We start from the raw sequence: 18,807 nt of genomic DNA, 5'->3' as shown, positions 1-18,807 counted from the left end.
GTCTGAAAGTTCATCAGGCTGTACACCTGAAGCATCATCCATTAAAAAAGAAAAAAACATTAATTAACATTATTTTGTGTATTTTTTTTTATATAGTACTCAGCAATTTTTCTTTTTATATCCAATTAAATAATGATAAATGAAACTTCATTACATATAAGCAAGACTCATGTGGTTCCCTGTGAAGTAATGGGTTGACTCAGGTAGCTCTTTTGGTCTAAACCTGGTCAAGTGCTAAGACAAAGGCCTCCTAAATAAGAGCCAACAACCCACTCACCCTTGTCTGAATTCAGTGTGCTTCTCCAGGATCCATATCTTGGTTGAAGCTTCTTGGTTTTTGTTTCATATGAGTCTTTACACTTAGATCGCTTACTCACAAAAAGGTGTTGATTCATGATAGGCTGCTCTGTCTATGCTCCTGACTCTAACTATGGCCACACACTGTGAACAGACACAAGTGTCAAATAATAAACTTCTTCCAAACACTGTCACAGATAGAATGAGGTGTTCAGTCAATCAAGGGGATCTCAAAGTACAGCCGTTTCTCCTCTGGGTTGAAAAGATTCATCTGGGATCATCTGGGAGCCTGTCTAGGTCTTATAACCCCTGATAACCTCCCAGGTGAGATGCTCAAGGTGCTGTTAATCTGAAAATTCTGAGGCAGACTCAGGACCTATTTATGTTAGCTGATTTAGGAGTACCTCTACATCTCCCCCACCCTGAGAAGATCTGTAGGAAGTGAGGAAGGGAAGACATAACACGCCTGCCCCCAGTGACCCAGACCCAGATTAGTGGTGGAAAACTGACAGATGGATGGATAATGTACCTAATTAACAAAATTCTAATTAAAACTTATCATCTCCCTATATCTTCCTGTAACAGCAACACTCTAAATCTGCCTTGTAACAATTGGCATTTTCCAGGTTGCTTGGAAAGGAAACTGGAATGTAACACAATAGCTAAGGACAAAGCTGCCTGGCATTCCTGTTAGCCACTGTTTGCTTGTTCCAGATCCTGACACCTGTTGTGCAGAGCTGGAAACATTTGGATTTACAGGAGTTGCATCAGAACCACTGTTCCTGCTAAATCCTTTTATCTCTCCATGTAGCCACTGGAGCCACTTTGTGGATCACACTCAATTAGGCCATACTCCAAAGCTGTTCGTGTTCATGATGTTTACTGCTGCTGGTGCAGCCACCAGCCTCACATCAGCAGGCAGTTGTTAAATCTTCTCTAATTGCAAAGCTTTGAATAGGCTGTGTGACTTATAAGCCTCTGACAGGAAATCCACTGGGGAATATATATCCATGTAAACTAAGTACAGATGCCGTGTTACATAATGTTATAATTAAGTTACTAAGCAGCTTCCATAATGAATCTTAGGTAACGCCACTGTGCCCAAGTAAAGCTTCACTGAGGGCTGTACATTATGAACACCAGTTACAGTCAATAGTACAATTTAGCATGAATTCCCCACCCCACCATGACTTTTGATGCCCTTTAATGTGTTCTCTGTAAGAAGGGGCAGAAATTACTCAATTCTGCAATGATTGTTTTATTACAGCAGCAGAATGCATTTAGAGTTTGGTATCTGTATTCAAATCCATCTCTATAAAATTGAGGGGTAAAGAGTAACTATACACCCCCATAGGTTACTGTTGCAGGACGGGGTTAAATAGGACAGCAACAACACCGACATATACAAGCTTGAGATGGGAAATTTTACAACCAAAAAAGACTGTCCAGTTGTGCAGTTGTGTTGTGTTGGAATATGATTTGAAGAAAGTCAGAGATGTTTTGTTTTTATAACATAAGGCAACTAATCGCCTGGCTTAACTAGCTTACACTTTTCATTCCATATAACTACAGTCAGTAACTACATTTGTAGTCTCATAAAGAACCAAAACATTAGTGTTTGTATAGTTTTGATGCTTTTCGTGTTTTTGTTTGAGTGTGCTGCTGCTAACTTTAATAAGAGAATCGGTTACATGGAAAAAGAAAAGGGTAAGTACCAGCAGTGACCAACCTGTTATGTCTATTATGGGGAGGTTACATGTGTTTGATCAGTATAAACCCTAAACTTTGAGTTAAACACAATGCCATGGAGATATATAGAGTCAATTTAAAAGAGAATACTCCAGGAGCTTCTGTGAATGCCAGTGACAACTCAGCACTGGAGACCAGGTTATTATTGGTTTCCCAGACACTGGACACTCACCAAGTCCTTTCTCACAGGGGACTCCTGGGTTGTTGCAGAGCCTTTACCTTACACTACAAATTCCCTTAAGAGGGTCACTGCAGTGAATTGCAAAAGGTGAAACTTTTAACATTAAGTATCTCTTTATTAAAAGTCTACTGGGCTGACATAGTAAGCATTAATATAGCTTGAGAACCCCAAGCATAGGGAGAAGATGTACACTCAACAAAAGATTTGAACCCAGGACCCACTTACTGTGAGGCAATAGTTCCAACCACTGAGTCACCACGCTGGTTTATTTGGGTTAAAAAGCTTTCCACAGACCATCCTTGTGGACTGTATTGTTGGCTTAATATAAAATGTTGCACTGTGTGAGGAGATGAATTAACCTTGCTCTTGACCTTTGTTCTTTCTCTAACATGATAAACACAGAGGACAAGCCCAGAAAAACTGGGGCTTTCCATCATTTTTGGTTAAAAACATCGAAACATTTCACATGTCAGTTCTTCATGTTTTCATTTCAGTGGCTTGTGCCAGATTTGGAATGGTGGAAAACATGACCTCATCTTGTACTAATTTGTCTCTCCCGCTGTTTTCAGTATCTGCCCCCTGGCCCGTGAAGTCACGTCTTTCCTGTGTGAGTTTTAGAAGCAGGCGCTAATGTCTCATGTTAACAGATGCATCGTCAGTGGCATCTTATAACTGATTGTAATGCATCACCAACGTGCTAACGCTGCACAGACTTCACAGTGGTGTATACAGTCCATCCATTACAAGTGATCATACACGTGAATCCACTGACAGTAGCTTATTATCAACAGATCCAGAGTACACTGGACACAAATCAAGTAGGCGCACCTTAACTCGGGAATCAGAAGGATGGAAAGCAGGACATAACCTCTGAACAGCTATAGGAGGAAAATTCTTGAAAAGCCCTCAAGGTGGACGTACCAAGAATGAAGCCAGGGGTCTTCGCTGTATTTGACCTTTATGTGTCCTTGATGAAGCTGTTTTGATTTGTACCACTAGCTCGCTGTCAGAATGTGCATGAGTGAGCCAGTAGGGCAATTGATATTCAGATGTTTAACTTCCACTATTAAAAAAGACTTACACTTTTTAGCAAAAGCTTAAAGTGGATTTAAACTTTGCAAATGTAACCTGGAACGCATCTCTCCCTCTAATAAAAGTGCAAACACAAGAATACAACAAAAACTATCTTTTACCTGCAAGACTTACGGCATAATGTGTCTGTGGGTGCACGTGACTGCAGCATAAACAGACACGGTGTTCCTGCATGTGAATTCTTCCCAGTCTCAAGTCTCAGTTTATAAATAACCGTGTTGTCCCTATGAAGTCTTACGGAGTTGGTCTCCAGAGAGGGAGGGAAAGGGGACCAGTCCAAGGGCTAGAAAAAGAGTGGCTTGATTTTTACTAGCAGTTTTGGTAAACAGTACTAAACCCACGTCGCTTTATAAGACTACACTGGGGGTTACAGAGGGAGTCCTCTACCACATATTGCACTTGTTTTAAATGTGTAAATATTAAAAGCTAACAGTAGCCTTTGCTGGGATGGTTAACCTTGCTTATCTTAAACAGGGAAATAGTTACCCTAGCTCTTTCCAAATGTTAGCAATGTACCTCGGAGCAACTGTAATAGTAACATGTTTAAATATACTGTATATCTTCATTTTGTTAGCTCAGTTTGGTAAATCCATTTGGTCAGCATGTTTCAGTTTCAGGCATGCAGGCACGCTATGTGCTGTTACGTTAGTGTTTTGTTTCATGTAGTAGTTAATAATCTCTTCTTAATAATAAAGATATTTTAAATGTGCATGGTTATTGTTCTTTGTGAAGAACAAGAAACGAAGTAAAGTATTTGAGTTTTGCAGCTTGACTTGACTTTGCTGCTTCCCTCCTTTCTCCAGCTCACTGACATTTTGTGGTGGGTACAGGAGGATTTGCATGTTCAGGAATGTGGCCTGTGGAGTGTACCTCCCCTTTTGAACTTGTATTTCTGAGTAATGGGTTTCATGCTCGCTCTCGCTCTTTAAATTCTGTTAAAGTATGCTAGATTGCAATGGCTCGTTTTTATTAGTGAAATATTTAACATATTTAATCAATAGCTTAAAATCATATTGTTGCATTTGTCTTTTGGCCAATGGATTTTTTAAAAATGTATTTAGTGTTGGACATAGAGATTTCTACAACAGAGTATTAGGGCAACAAGACCAAATATATTCTTGATCATTTTGAGAATAAAGACAAAAATCTATTTTCAGAAAAAAGGCAAAATGTGGAGTTTTGCATCCTTTTTATTATAAGAGGCTGTAACCATTGATAAACCATAACGATCATATGTATCTACATCTGTATGTATATTAACTTCTCCTTAACAGGTGGGCCACTCTGAATGTGAAACTTAATGCTAACATTATCACACATACAGCAATTACTAACAATTACATGATTTTTTTTTAATCTATAAAAAAATGCCAGTTTGTATCCTTGACAGAATTTAGTTTGACTCATTGCTAAATATAGAATAAAGAATTTGAAAAAGCTCTGCAGGCCTGAATATTATATGGAACTAAATGGCAAGCACCAAAAAAACAAAGAAAAAAAATGTAAACTCTCTATATGTTTCATGCAGATAGTATTTCCTTTTTACTTTACTAAACCCATCAACCAAAAGAAGCACTGCACTGCAGAGCTCACTGATGGACACAACAGTAATATTTACATTGCCACACTACAAGTGGAAAATGAGACATTCATAACAGGTCAAGGGTGAAACAGCTGCTGAGTGCAGTTTGTTACAACAAGGCAAAAATAAATAAACTTTTAATGATATTTATGTTTTTTTTATTATATTGTTCTCTTTTCTGAGCTTTAATGTGTTTCCTTTGCTTTTGTGCACTTCTATTTTCTCTCTTAATAATAATAATAATATTAATAATAATAATAATACATTTTATTTAAGAAAGGGCCTTTCAAAACACTCAAGGACAATGTACACAAGCAATAACAGCAACAAACATAACAATTTACAGAATAATAAGGATAAAATGTTGAGCAAATACATAAAATAAATTAAAGTAGCAGGATGGAAAATTTATGTGGAATGGGCTAATGTGAACTGATCTATCCCTGACATTTGAACACACTTGCAATTCTTGTTACCAGTGTACACATATAAACACCTTTTGTCAGTCTGTCTCTTGTGACCCTGCAGACAGAACTCGTGCAAAGGGATCTAGGGCAGTATGTCCTAAAATATCTGACAGACTATTTTAAATTGCCTATACACCACTGAAAAAATGCAAACTAAAATAAATAAGGTTAAGAGGTGCTACGCCACCAATTCTGTGAAGTTGTGCAAAATCAAACGGATTATCTAGCTTGATGCTAATGCTAGCCTCCTAACAATAACATTGTACAAACTAGATATTTGGCACATAAGACAATTGTATGATGAGAACACCAGCTCACTGAAGTGTAGGTTAATTCACTAGGGAATGCAAATATCTGTACAAATTTTCACAACAATTAATGTGTAGTTTGTAATATTTTTTCTACAAGAACCAAAGACAGTCCAAAATTTAATATCCTACCAGTAGCCTGGTTAATAACAATGTCGCCTCCAAAGTATAAGTTAGGGGCTTTTATTTGTCCGTACAACTGCTTCTTGTCTGGGTTGGATCAAAAATGTAAACACTGTTCATGCCTGGGTGTTTCTGGCAGCTGTTTGTGCTTAATAACGCAAATATATTTTTTGTTTCGGGTTACGTCTGTAGTTGTATATCCGATAGTTATACATTCAATATATTAGATTGCCATAGTGTGCCATACACTTATGTGTATAATAATCATACTATTAGTGACTTAATCCATGACTTACATTTAGCTTTGTAATTCTAACCAACACATATTCATAACAAACATGTAGACTCACACATTCCCTAATGTATCATGTGATGGAAGTTAAACCATGTTTCCTAACAGGACTCTGATATTTATACACACATTGCATCACAGATTTAATACTATTTAATAGTAACCAAATACCAGTTACTATAGAGGTTGTAGAGGTGCTATTTGTTGCTAACAAGCGCTTCAGAAAGGGCACTGCCGATCTTACAGATTTTCATTAATATGCAATCTATTACTTGTTAAGGTCTGTTTAGCAACAAAAAACATTCTTTACTTCCTAGTCAACTGTGAGGTTGAAAAAAGGGCTATAAAGCTATAGACTAGAAGACCTGAAAATAATTGCACTGTAAAAACAAATAGGTGAGTTAAATATAACTTAAAATTATTGAATGGCTTCAATATTGAGCAATAATTTTTTCTACATAAATCATTGCAAAGTCATTTGACAGTGTTGTTGTTAAACCTTTTCTGTAGGTCCTCCCTTTTACGGATAAATTATTATTATTATTATTTTTGTATAGACCCCTAGCCCCCATTTTTTCATATTGCCTCATTAGCAAATACATCCAGAAAATCACAAGAAACAGACTTCCCATCTCATGTAAATGAAATGCACTGATGCATCGTGACTGCACGATAGTAATTTTGAAATGTTTCTACAAACACAAACTTATCCAAAAAGTCTGAAATAATATTTTAAAGAAGTGTTTCTAAATGCTTTCATTTTCAAGCTATAAAAAGATAAATGGAGAAAATCAGATAATATTCTAGCCAAAACATTGGCCTTACTCTTATCTCTTCTATTCAGTTTAAACTCTTTAATTATCAGATTAAAAAACAAGTCCAGGAGAAAAAGGTTTTCATACTATTGTTTTTGCCAAACTCTGTCCTTGTGTACAGCACGTGCAGCACTGTCTGGGTCTTTTAGAAAAAACATATAATCCCCAAGGACATACAAACCAGCTCTTGGCCTACTTGGTTCATCCACAGTACACAGTCATTCCCTGCAAACGTGTCATAAAACACGTACGCTAAAGCAAATGAAAAATCAACTGTGCAGCATATGTTTATGCATCAACTATCCCATATCACAAACATTTACGTCTTAACTGTCCTCTAATGTCATTTGAAAAAAGTGGTTTGATACTGGTGTGCCTTAGATACACTCAAAACAGAGAAAACAGGTGTTTGCACATTCACATATGCATCTGACACACATATGCACTCTTCAAGATTATGACTCCAAAGTGTAAGCATGAGAAATAGGATGACCTCGTTGCCCACAAACTCCCCTGAAGTGTCATTGAAGGAATGCATGACGAAATGAGGGGGGCTGTTTTAAGCTGTACTGTCACTCCTGGAAACTCCACAAGGATGGCAAAGGAAAGCCCATGAGGTCAGCCCTTGAAATGCAAAGAACTTGTCACCTCAGTGAGGCTGATACTACGATGCCTAATGTGCAATATGCTGTGGGTGATACTAAATACTAAGTAATAATAAGTAAATGACATTTAGCTTTAACCATACGTTTTATTGTGTTTTTGTTGCTTTGCCCACTGTAAGGCATGTTTTATAAATAACCCTAATCACAATCCCAGATTCATTATGTTCAAGAGCCATACATTGAATATAGCGACTATTTACCAAATGCCAAAATATTTTTGGCATCCCTGAAGAGACAGCACAATAACTGAGCAGACACACCTCACAAATCATCACAGAAGTAGATAGAAAAAAACATTATATCAAACACATCTAAACCCATATGACTATTGATATCTACTTTAAGTAATTTGTCTGTTCACTGAACAGAACCATCACTCTGTATCTGTCCTTGATTTTGCTCATGACATTGCTGTATGCAATAGTAGTTGCAACCTGCATGAAGCATCCCAGCAGAGAGAGTTCAGAGTGACTTAGTATGAATTAAACATAACAGAAGTCACTACATCTGTTTTGTTGTGATATTTGCCATATGAGCACTAACAGTGTGTGGGATTTTTTTCTGACTAAGTTGTTCTGACTAAGCTGAAGTGCACTTCAGTGTCTTTTTTAATCCTCTGTCTTCCACATGAGGTCATTGAACCACTCATTGGCTATAGGAACATCTATATGGATGATGATGTGACAAATGCCTGCTGCTGTCTTTTCCTTTCTTTTTCTGATGTGAGAAATTCTGTCAATGATTTATTCAGAATAGTCAGAAATAGAGTAGATGACTAAGTCGGTGATTTTCATTTTTCACAGGAGAAATTGAGAACTTGCCTCTACATAGGTACACGTATTTCTGTTTGATCAGGTGACATCTGACCTGTGTCACATGTGGAAGAAAAATATTTGTCAGCTACAGTGTGACCACGGCAGTCTCCACCAGCCCTGGCCTGCCAGCGTCAGCACTGACACTGATATATTTAGTCATTACAGTTACAGTCAAGATGACGTAATTGGGATGATGCTGGGGCTGCTGATCAGTCTGTGCTGTTTTATGCTTGTGTTTGTTTACTAATCGACAGTGACGTTTACTACATGTCATGCTGAGAAAACTGTATCCATTTTTCTGGATCCAAAATTTATACTCCCTGAACTTAAAAGCCTACACCCATTGAATATGTTTCATTTACAGCACACTCGTAGTAATCTTAGTCAAAATCTAAAATGCAGTTTTAACCTTAAATCAGCAGCTGTAATTTTAGTTGTTGGAGTCATTGCTAAACTTGAAATTGGAGCAGGTGCATTCACTGACTAACCTCCCCATTTTCTCCCAGTGCAGTAATAGCTGATGCCACAAATATAAAACAGTATGTAAAAAGATCAATATAATGAACTTTCAGTGACATCTTACCCTCAAAGTACGATTTTATGTATATACTACTACATCTGTTTAGACTTTTGAGGCAGACACATCTGCATTTGCAACTAAAACATAATTTTGGAACAATATTTTGAACAATATCAAATAATAAATTTGATTTGTGTTGTTGCAAATTATTTATTTATTTATTGAATATTTTTACTATATATTAATATTGTAAAAATTAAAATAATTGTACATTCACAACAAAAATTAGGGGCTTTAAATATTTTAATGTGAAATTCTTGGTCGATTTTGAATCATGTAATACTGCACTGCATTTTTTTTTCTGTATGTTATTGCATTAAAATGCAAATAAACATAATTTATTATTAGCCTTCACTGCATGCAGAAAAATTCACAGACACACACAGTGCCACAACATGCCAAGATGCCAAATGTCTCATGGGAGTGCTGTCTAATACCAACAGTGATTCCAGTAATCTTTGAAAGTTTTTAGATTAAATTAATCTGGAGCAAATTGTTGTTTTATTTTGTGCCATAAAGTAAAATCCAAAGTTGCTCCTCCTTGTGGCTCATAACACCAAAAGCTGCTTATTTCAGGTTTACCTGCTCCATGCTTTGGCCATTTGTTGCAAGTCCTCTCGAACTGAATTTGAGTTCCCTCAGGTGCTTCTGTTTTCTTCACACACAATGCATGTGGCCCAGATAAGTTTTTCTGCTGGTTGTTGTACATGTAGACTGTTTTATGCATTTGCAGATGCCACTGGGTAAGAAATGAGATTGTTGTGCCAACACAGGGACAGTTATAAGTCACACTACTTGCCTCTCCTACAGTCATGTTTACATATGAACCCTGCAAGCATCGCTGCCAGATGTGTTTCTGCTCAGATGGGTCAGATGAAGGGCAGCTGAACCCCTTTGTTAAGCACAAACTATTACATAATATATTATGATGGTGTATAGAGGCATTTATCAAACACAATAAAATGAGTCTGTTACATTTCAGGTGTCAGTTGTTTTTATTAAATGGGAATAATGTGCAGAAAAATAAAGCCTCATTTTTTTTAATCACAATTTTAGTTTTTAGTGCCATCTTGTCTTTAAAGATATTCTGATTTTAGTTGTTCAGTTTTTCCTGCAATCTTACTTACTGAGTTTATTATTTGTTTTATCTCTTTTTGATTTTTCTAATAATTTTCTGTGGGGTTTCTTTTTTTTCATTCAGTTGCATCTTCTGTTTTTACCTGTTGTAAACAAGGCCTCGACTTCAGTGCATCTCTGAGTTTAGATTATTACCGTGTGTCTTTTTATTATTTATTTAATGCTGACCTAGGAAACAAATTTCATTCTTTTATGTTTTTGACATCATGAATGACATGAAATGAATACTGAGATGGATATTTACTGAATGAATGTGTGAATCTGGTAAATAAATAGAAGCTTCTTTGGCCAGGTATAATCTAACTCTGGTGTCTTGTGGCATTCCCTTAAATACAGGAGACTGAAATAGATTTCTAGCTAAAAACAAAAACAACAGCCTGAGCCACTGTGGCAAATCTTATGGCTTCTGAGTCTCCTACTCTCAACCTTTGGTTTGGTTTCTTTCAAATGACTCTGTTTCTGTATCAAGTATCTTTCTCATCTTCTCTGTGTCTATGAACCCCACTTACAAAACCTTAAAAGCCCCCTACACAGAGATTCACTTCTCACATGTTTATTTTGAGGGACTGACTGCTACAGAAACTGGAAACATGACTGGAGGAAAGGAGAGGAGTAGGAGGAACCTGGCAAATAGAGAGTAGGGAGGGAAGGAGAGAGAGAGGCTGAGTGGGTAGTGAGGAGCTATAAAAGAGAATGCTGGAGCTGTCTGTGGCATTAGCCTCAGCAGACTCAGAGTCTCACACACACACAAAACGAGGAAGAGTGGAATCAACAGGCAACAGCAGAGTTGAAACACACTGAGTGCTGAAGAGCAGAAGCTGACCAGAGTAGTTTCAAAGCAGCTGTATCTTCAAGAATACTACAGTGTACTTGGACTTGGAGCTTTCTGGAGTGTTTGTTTGGCTGAACTTTGGACTGACTACTGCTTTGTTGCTCCTGAGAAAGAGTCTCTTCGTTTAAACTGGAAACAGCACAGAGACAAACTGTCCGCAGAGAAGTATTCAAGCTTTCACTTATAGAGCCTTCAGTTTCACTGGACTCCTGTTCTACCATGGCTGCTGTACGTCAAATGGTTATGGAGGCCTCTGGCTACCATGTCCTGCCAGCTCACCTTATGGCATCAGCTATGGAGGAGTTTCCCCAGCAGTTGCCCGTCCCAAAGGGCCCAGCAAAGGGCAAGAGCCGCTCCCGTCGACCTCGCGAGGCTCGCTTCAAAACACAGCCCGTCACCTTCGCTGAGATCCAAGAGGTAGAAGAAGAAGGCTCCTCGCCCCTGGAGGAGGAAAGGGCACGGCGCTCCTTCTTGCAGTCACTGGAAAACCTGCGGCGGAGCACACAGACCCTCCACTGCCCACCTGCTGCCCATCACAGCTGCACCCCTACACCCACACAGGCCAGCCTGGACTCCAGCGACTCCGACTCCACCCAGTGAGGGCAGAGACATGACCTTCTCCCGGCTCCCACGTTCTTCGCTTTGCCTTGACCCCGTTTTGAACTTAGGTCAACTGAACTGAACCAAAGTGGCCTGTCTGCCAGGCTGCCTGTGTGTAAACTGCTGCTCTTCATTCAAAAGCCTGCCTTTTAAAAAATACTAACATGCCAACACAAAGTATAGAGCTTAAAGATGCACTTACAGCATATCTGTAATGAGCTCTACCACAGGCTGGTTACACTGTTCCACAGATATGACGAGTGTAAAAGTAACAGTGTTGAGCGCATCACTCTTCATACGTATTCCTTTTTTACAGTAGTCTGATAAAAACTTGAAGGATGAAAGATAGATGGTATTTTCCCATTTTAAAGCTGTATTTTTTTTTTTTTTGTTTGAATCCATATTTTTCTACTTGAGTCACCATAGAAAGAACTCTTAAAAGGTTTTAGTATTGTGACTTACAAGGCTGTAAATACTTTGACTAAGCAAAATGCCCAGCATCGAAAGTGACCTGGCTGTCACTGGAGTAGTAGAGTACCACTGACAAAGCTTTGTCAAGAGTTTGAGCTCTTGTTTTCCAGCTTCGGTTCATGTGCAAAAACATACTTTCTGCATACATGTCTTTATTTATTCCCTTATTTTGTTCATAACCAAGTGGAGCTGTAGATGTAATATTATTTTATTGTTCTTTCTGACTTCTAAAGTCACCTCGACTTTCAATGAAAAATATAACCTTTATACTTGTTTTTTTGTTTGTTTTACTTTATACATATATGTTTGTCGTATGTACCTATAAATAAATATTTTCAAATATTTTGAACCATTTTCTGTTTTCCTTTCTTTGTATATTCCTGTTTGGGAAGGATTATCATAGAAAAAAAAAAAACTTCAGAAGTTAACAGTTATGACTTTTGATACGATTAGGACTACAGCAAACTCATAGCCTACATAGATTTAACTGGTTTTCCATTACCAGTGTTATTGTTAAGATAAACTTTTGCCTGACTCGCTTGTAAACACACTTGTCAACACATGACCAATGGCTTTAAAGGTGACGCAGTGTCAGTAATGTTGGGTAATGTTGGGTTTCTAACAGCAACGCACAGAGAGCCACTGCAGCCAGTTGTGTCATGGAGTGACACGGACTAGAGATGAGACAGTAAGTGGGCAGCAGTTACATGATAGTGTAGGATTTACTCACTAATTTTCTTGTTATGAGTGAAAACACAAAAACACTTTCCTTACCCTGCCAGTAGTATTCATGCTGCCTAGTAGCCACCAACTGTCTTTTCTATTGGATTTGTGTACCGGTACTTGGATTTGGCTCACAAAATAAATTTAATCTCCCATGTTTATCCTAATGAAGTAACATGTCAGCAAGTGCAAAAATATGTCCTATTAACATGCTTTTAATTGTTGCTGTACAATTAAACTATCTTTGTTTCTCACACTTGGTATTGGTAGATTGTTGGAAAAGTAACAAATACTGCAATACAGATTTTGTATATTTTACAATAACACCTACACTCTCATCTTTTAGTTCAAGACTCAGAGAAAGAGCACTTGCTACAGCAGGCCAAAAAAGCATCTTGAACTTACAAGCCGTAACATCCCTGACCCTGTTGCTGCTTCTGACGTAAAGCAAAGCACAACTGCGCTTTTCTTTACAAAAAAACAACAACAAACAGCCAGTTCCAGTTATCCAGCCAAAGTGGACATGGATAAAGACCAGCCGGTAGCACATAAAAGGTCTCCAGAGCTCTTTCCCCATCCTTTACCCAAACACACTCATTAGTCATTGTTTTTCAAGTGCTTGTGGAGCTGTTGTAGTTAACCACATACACAGCACACTGTTTGACGACGCAGCTCTGGAAAAAGCTGAGTCACGGAGATATTGTCTGGTTTGAAAAATAGAGAGAGAGAGAAGAAAATCACATTTGTCATCTAATGCCGGAGTGACAGATTGATTCAGTCCATGCCTCCTCTTCCTGCCCTCTTTCTTCAGCAACCCAGTTTTTATTTTGCAGAGGAGCTGAGGGAGTGTTCAAGAGCATCACTGAAACAAAACCTTGCATGTGAAATCTTCTTTTAGTAATTAGTTTCACTGTCTGACTGCAAGACAGATTGCTCGGTGCTTTAAAGGAAGACGGATTACAACGACTGATGACTGATTTTTAAAGTTTTAAAGTGTCTGACAAATGTCCAGGGACCAGCAGTCCACTTTTTGCCTCAAAATGAAAAGTTTTAAAGGGCGTTTGAACAACGAAGGGTTGCCATTCTTGGTCTGGGCACTGCACTCAAATCCATCAAGGGCGAACTCTTCCCCCTTTTAAAGATCTGGACAAAAGAGCAAACCTAGCACTGAAAGCAGTCAGTTAAGCATGAAAAACAACATGAAACCACTGTTAAAGAGTCCAAACTGGGGTAGTGTGACCCTGTGAAGTGCATGATGTCTTTGTAAACAACTTGATAGCAGCTAAAATAGCATAAAGGGGCAATCATCTGATAAATGAATATGTAGAACATGGAACAAACTGTATAGATGCTCTGTTTTGTCAGTTAACGAACTAGATAGCCTGTAAGGAATAAAAGAAAAACTGAGAGGAAGCTGAAAAGATATAATCTTGTTCAGTGTCATTTTCCTGTTAATGTTGGTGGAATACCAAGCTCCTTGAAAGGCGACATCACTGTTTAAAATACACCACTGTCTGGAGCTGCTGTCTTCATTCTTCTGCTGCTTTGCTGACACTTACATTTATTCAAATGCAAAGGAGCTTGTATAAATACATGCATACAAAAAAAAGTACATGCATGCCTGGACTATTGCAAAATAAGAAAGAAATGTGCTGTATTGTAAGCTAAAAGTAGATTCAATGTTTTAATCTAAATATTCTGCTCCTTAAGTAAAATATGCACCTTGTACCTATTTTTCACAAGTTTGTTTAGAGTTCTGGTTTTAAACATTTTATTATTGTAAAATCTGAAGTGTATGTACAATATTCTGAAGAACAGAGGACTGAAAATTAAATATTTTAACATGGACAACTCTACTTCATGTGATCATTTTTTAAGTTTTAAGGTAAAAATAAATTTAACAAAAATAAGGTTTTAAACCTTTAATGTCGTGAGTATTGAATCATTAGAGCGCTGAATAATGGAAACAACTAATCCACTGCTTTTATGTTACCCAGCAAAATAAACCTTTTGAAAAATTGTTCACTTTTAGGTGAAAAGTCACTCTAGGTATTGCATTACAACCAGCTATGTTATCTGTTTTTTATTATTCTTTTTGGTTTGCACATAACTATCTAAACATGTGAAAGCCTTTATATTATGAAATATGTCCTTTTATTTATTTGAGATATGTCTTAATTAGGCGTATATTCACATATCTGGGGAAACCGTCTGAAGGCCACATTATTGCAAAATGTTCCAAAAACAAGAATAAAACGTTCCATGATCATGATAACTATTTGACTTGTATTTATTGGAGTTTTTTTTTTTTTTTAGGGTCACAGGGACTTGCATGTTAGCAGGGTTGTTCTAGTGGTGTGTACCGAGAGCTCGGCATAAATAGCTGGTACAATATTTGCTCTGGAACAAGAGTCCTCTCTCCCAAGTTCAAAGCATCTGCTGAGTGATTCCACCCACAGCTGAGAACATTATGACAAGCAGCACGTTCATGCCTTTGTCTGTTTGTACAGTGTCTGTCTCACCCTAATTTTTATGAAGCTGTTGACATTTATAGCCATGGATGTATGATGGTCACTTGTCTGGTTGTTGTCTAAAAAAGCACACAGTGAGGTCCAGACTTAGTTGATAAATATTTAAAGCCTTTCATTAAAAAAAATAAAATAAAATCTAAGGCTATAAGCAAACAAAATTCATGACTGGTTAAATTAAAAAAATTTAAAAAGTTGGCATTAATAGCAAATTTTCCTCTACTATCAGATAAAAGTGTCATGATGGCAAATTAGCATTGAACAAGGAGTTCTTAATTTAACAGATGGACCACAGATGAAATGACAAAATATGCACATCACGCTGTAGCTTGTAGAACCATCTTTACCATCTTGAAGCGCTCAGTTTCTGTATGTATTAATCGGTTTCTCACATCATTGTGAACGAATTTGGGCCCACTCTTCTTTACAGTGTAGCTTCAGTTAAGATTATTTAGGTTTGTGGCAATTTTATTTATGTACAATTCCAGCAGAGGATTTCAGTCAGGTTGAAATTCAGACTTTGATCTTGATTCTGTTCTTTTTCAGCCATTCTGTTATAGATTGCTGGTGTGCCTGGGATATTAGTGCTGTTGAACGTCCCAGTTTCGACAATCTGCATGACCCAATTTTGGACAGATGGCCTTGAACTCTAAAATGTTTTAGCATACAGAGGAATTCATGGTTGACTCACTGACCACAAGGTGTCCAAGTCCTGTGGCTACAAAATAAGCTAAAATCATCACCCCTCCACCACTGACTTGACATTCTGTATAAGGTGATATTCTGATATGCTGTGTTTTGTTTTCCCCATATATAGTGCTGTGCTTAATGGCCAAAAAGCTCCACTGTGGTCTGGTCTGTGCAAAGGACATCGTTCCAAAAGTTTTGTGTTTTGTTCGGATGCAACTTTGTAAACTGTGCTGTCATGTTCTTTTCAGAAATAAGAGGGTTTTCTCCTGGAAACCCTTCCACACAAGACGTACTGTACTTGTTCAGTCTTTTTATAATTGTGCTGTCATGAATTTTAACATTTTACATTTTAACTGAAGCTTGTAGAATCTGAGCTGGTGCTGTAGCTTGAAATTTTAACACTTTATTTTTGAGCACAGCACGGACCGTGGGACCTGAGAGATGCATCTGGATCTTAGGTGGTCCATCTACCATTCACTGAAGCCTCATCAGAAATCACTGTCGGGTCACATCATTGTCAGAAAACCATTCTTAAAGAATGGAAATGAAGAGAAAGGGTAAGGTATGCTAAATTGCACAAAACTGTAATGAAAATCAATGGCAACAGGTCTACAGCTGCCTGTCTTGATTTGAAAGTGTGTTTCAGGCAGCTGGGGTGTTAGTGATCTTGTCAACACTGATTGAATTTTGAAAATAGAAAATAGATTTTGATTGATCACGCAGTAGTGTCAGGGCTCTGTGTGCGGGCAGGTGGAGGCGAGGACCCAAACGCAGGACTCGTGAAGGCAAATTTCAACAGAAAACCACAGCTTCATTGCTGGCAGAGAACAAAACATGAATAGAACAATGAATACTGGAACGGGGAAAACCCCCACGCACACACAGAATCTGAGGGTACAACACAACAATGAGCAAGGACAAACACAGGGCTAATATACACAGGGACGTAGTGAGGGAATGGAAAACAGGAGGGAGACACAGCTGGAAGAAATTAGACTAACGAGACAGGGGAGCAGTAAAACTGAACACACTGACAACAGATTGGGACTATCAAAATAAAACTGGAAACATGAAACAGATCACAAAGACGCAGACTTAACACTAAACTAAATCTGCAATAATATCAATAATCAAAACAGTCTCACTAAATAATCAGAACATAAATCATAATTCAGAAAAAACACCAAAACCCAAGAAACAGAAAGAGCTGGGTCAAACTGATCCAGAACCGTGACAAGTAGCATCTGGAAAGCATCTAATTTACAACCTAAAGAAGTTTTGAAGAATAAAGATGGTAATACAAAATATTGACTCACATTCAAGAAATCTCCCCAGCTATTTGCCACTTTCAGTACACGCAAAATATAGAGAAATGGGGCCTCAAGACTTTTACACAGTTTTGCACCAAAAAAAAAACAGAAGTCATTGTGTCAAAATGCCATGTTCAGAATGATATACATTTTACTGGCATTTGAGGATTTATAAATGTATTCAAGATTTTAATGTTACAGTTGGAGTTTTCATTAACTTACACATAGGTAGCTTTAGAAAATGTACATAGCAGAATATTTATATGTAATATTTACATCCAAAATGTAAAGGAATAGAAGCAGGGCACCACATGTCGCTTCTGGACTTGCATTTTATTAAAGCAGCTGCATTCATCTTGTCTCATGACTTAGGAAGGAGGCAGTCACAGAAAAGGTACAAAGAAAGCAGGGTCCAAGGCATTATTCTCCCTCTATTTCAAAGCTTCATTTCTAAGCTCTTCATCTCCCCCTGCTGCTGAAAAGAGCTGATTACTGATGCAACGCAGAAGGTGACCCACATATCACTTCACCCAGTGTCCTTTTCCCTTAAATCTGTTGTCTGAAAAACAAAGACACATAGAACATAGATAGATAGATAGATAGATAGATAGATAGATAGATAGATAGATAGATAGATAGATAGATAGATGGATAGATAGATAGATAGCATTACCAGGCCAACTCTTGCTCTCTTTTTCCTTAAAAAAAGAGAGCAAAAAAAGAGAGAAAATTTTAGCACATCTCTTAAATTATAAGAAATAAATGTGTAAAATCGCAGAAAAAGTGTATCTTACCTAATTACTCTGCTGTGTATTACATTTGGTATCTTTCCATCTACTGACTACTTTGTAGTAGTGGCTGATTCAGTTTACAATATAAGCAACACTGGTTACCATGACATTCTGATTTCCTGCCATAGTCCTTTTACATTGTAATTATAATCCAGAATACAATGGAATTTAGCATTTGAATAATAAACTGACAGTTTTAAATAAATTATTTGTAATGAAGAAATTTAAAATTCTATTCTTGGGAATTCTTCTCAAAAACTTTTTTAAAACCTTCTATTACATCCAACATGTAGGAAAGGATTGCATTATTTTTATTTTAGTTATTCATATTAAGAGCATTCAATATTAGGCTAACTGTAAATGTCAATATGAAGAGTCCTGGAGTCCTTTTTGGCAATATATGAATTAAGTTTGATTGTATGATCGTAATGATCATAATGCAAATACGATCATAATGATAATGATAACGGGTTAGTTTGATTAACTTTTCTTGATTTGTTCTTGTTGTAGATATGATGGGTTGTAACAGTCATATGTGGATGAGTTTTATGTGATTATTCATGTGATTATTAGTAGTAGTAGTAGTAGATGTATGTGTATGAAAGCACATGGTAAATGGCCTGTATTTGTATAGCGCTTTACTAGGACCCCAAAGCGCTTTACACATTCAGTCATCCACCCATTCACGCACCCATTCACACACTGGTGATGGCAAGCTACATTGTTGGTATGCTTCGGTTGAACTTTGTTTCTGTATAC

The 18,807-nt window shown here is 37.5% G+C and overlaps 1 protein-coding gene and 1 long non-coding RNA gene across 2 annotated transcripts; one reads left to right on the top strand and one right to left on the bottom strand.

The window, feature by feature from the left end:
- The first annotated feature begins 10,830 nt into the window (after nucleotides 1–10,830).
- lg7h11orf96 (linkage group 7 C11orf96 homolog) lies at nucleotides 10,831–12,355 on the top strand. The gene has a single exon (XM_085282915.1). The coding sequence runs from the start codon at nucleotides 11,155–11,157 to the stop codon at nucleotides 11,533–11,535; it is 381 nt and encodes a 126-aa protein (XP_085139041.1). The 5' UTR covers nucleotides 10,831–11,154; the 3' UTR covers nucleotides 11,536–12,355.
- Nucleotides 12,356–17,641: 5,286 nt separating this feature from the next.
- LOC146570092 (uncharacterized) lies at nucleotides 17,642–18,116 on the bottom strand. Its single transcript, XR_014893190.1, has 3 exons — nucleotides 18,052–18,116; nucleotides 17,931–17,955; nucleotides 17,642–17,816 (listed from the first exon to the last, which is right to left on the bottom strand). It is a non-coding gene; the product is annotated as an uncharacterized LOC146570092 (long non-coding RNA).
- Between the last annotated feature and the right edge of the window lie 691 nt (nucleotides 18,117–18,807).

Source organism: Mchenga conophoros, linkage group LG7, assembly GCF_057382185.1.
Source record: "Mchenga conophoros isolate Kocher_MC1m ecotype Shallow Benthic linkage group LG7, M_conophoros_male_GT1.1, whole genome shotgun sequence".
Lineage (NCBI taxonomy): Eukaryota > Metazoa > Chordata > Actinopteri > Cichliformes > Cichlidae > Mchenga > Mchenga conophoros.
This window is presented reverse-complemented; position numbering and strand designations above follow the sequence as displayed.

Excerpts from the sequence above, each read along its gene's own strand:
- lg7h11orf96 (XM_085282915.1), top strand. The coding sequence starts at position 11,155 with ATGGCTGCTGTACGTCAAATGGTTATGGAGGCCTCTGGCTACCATGTC.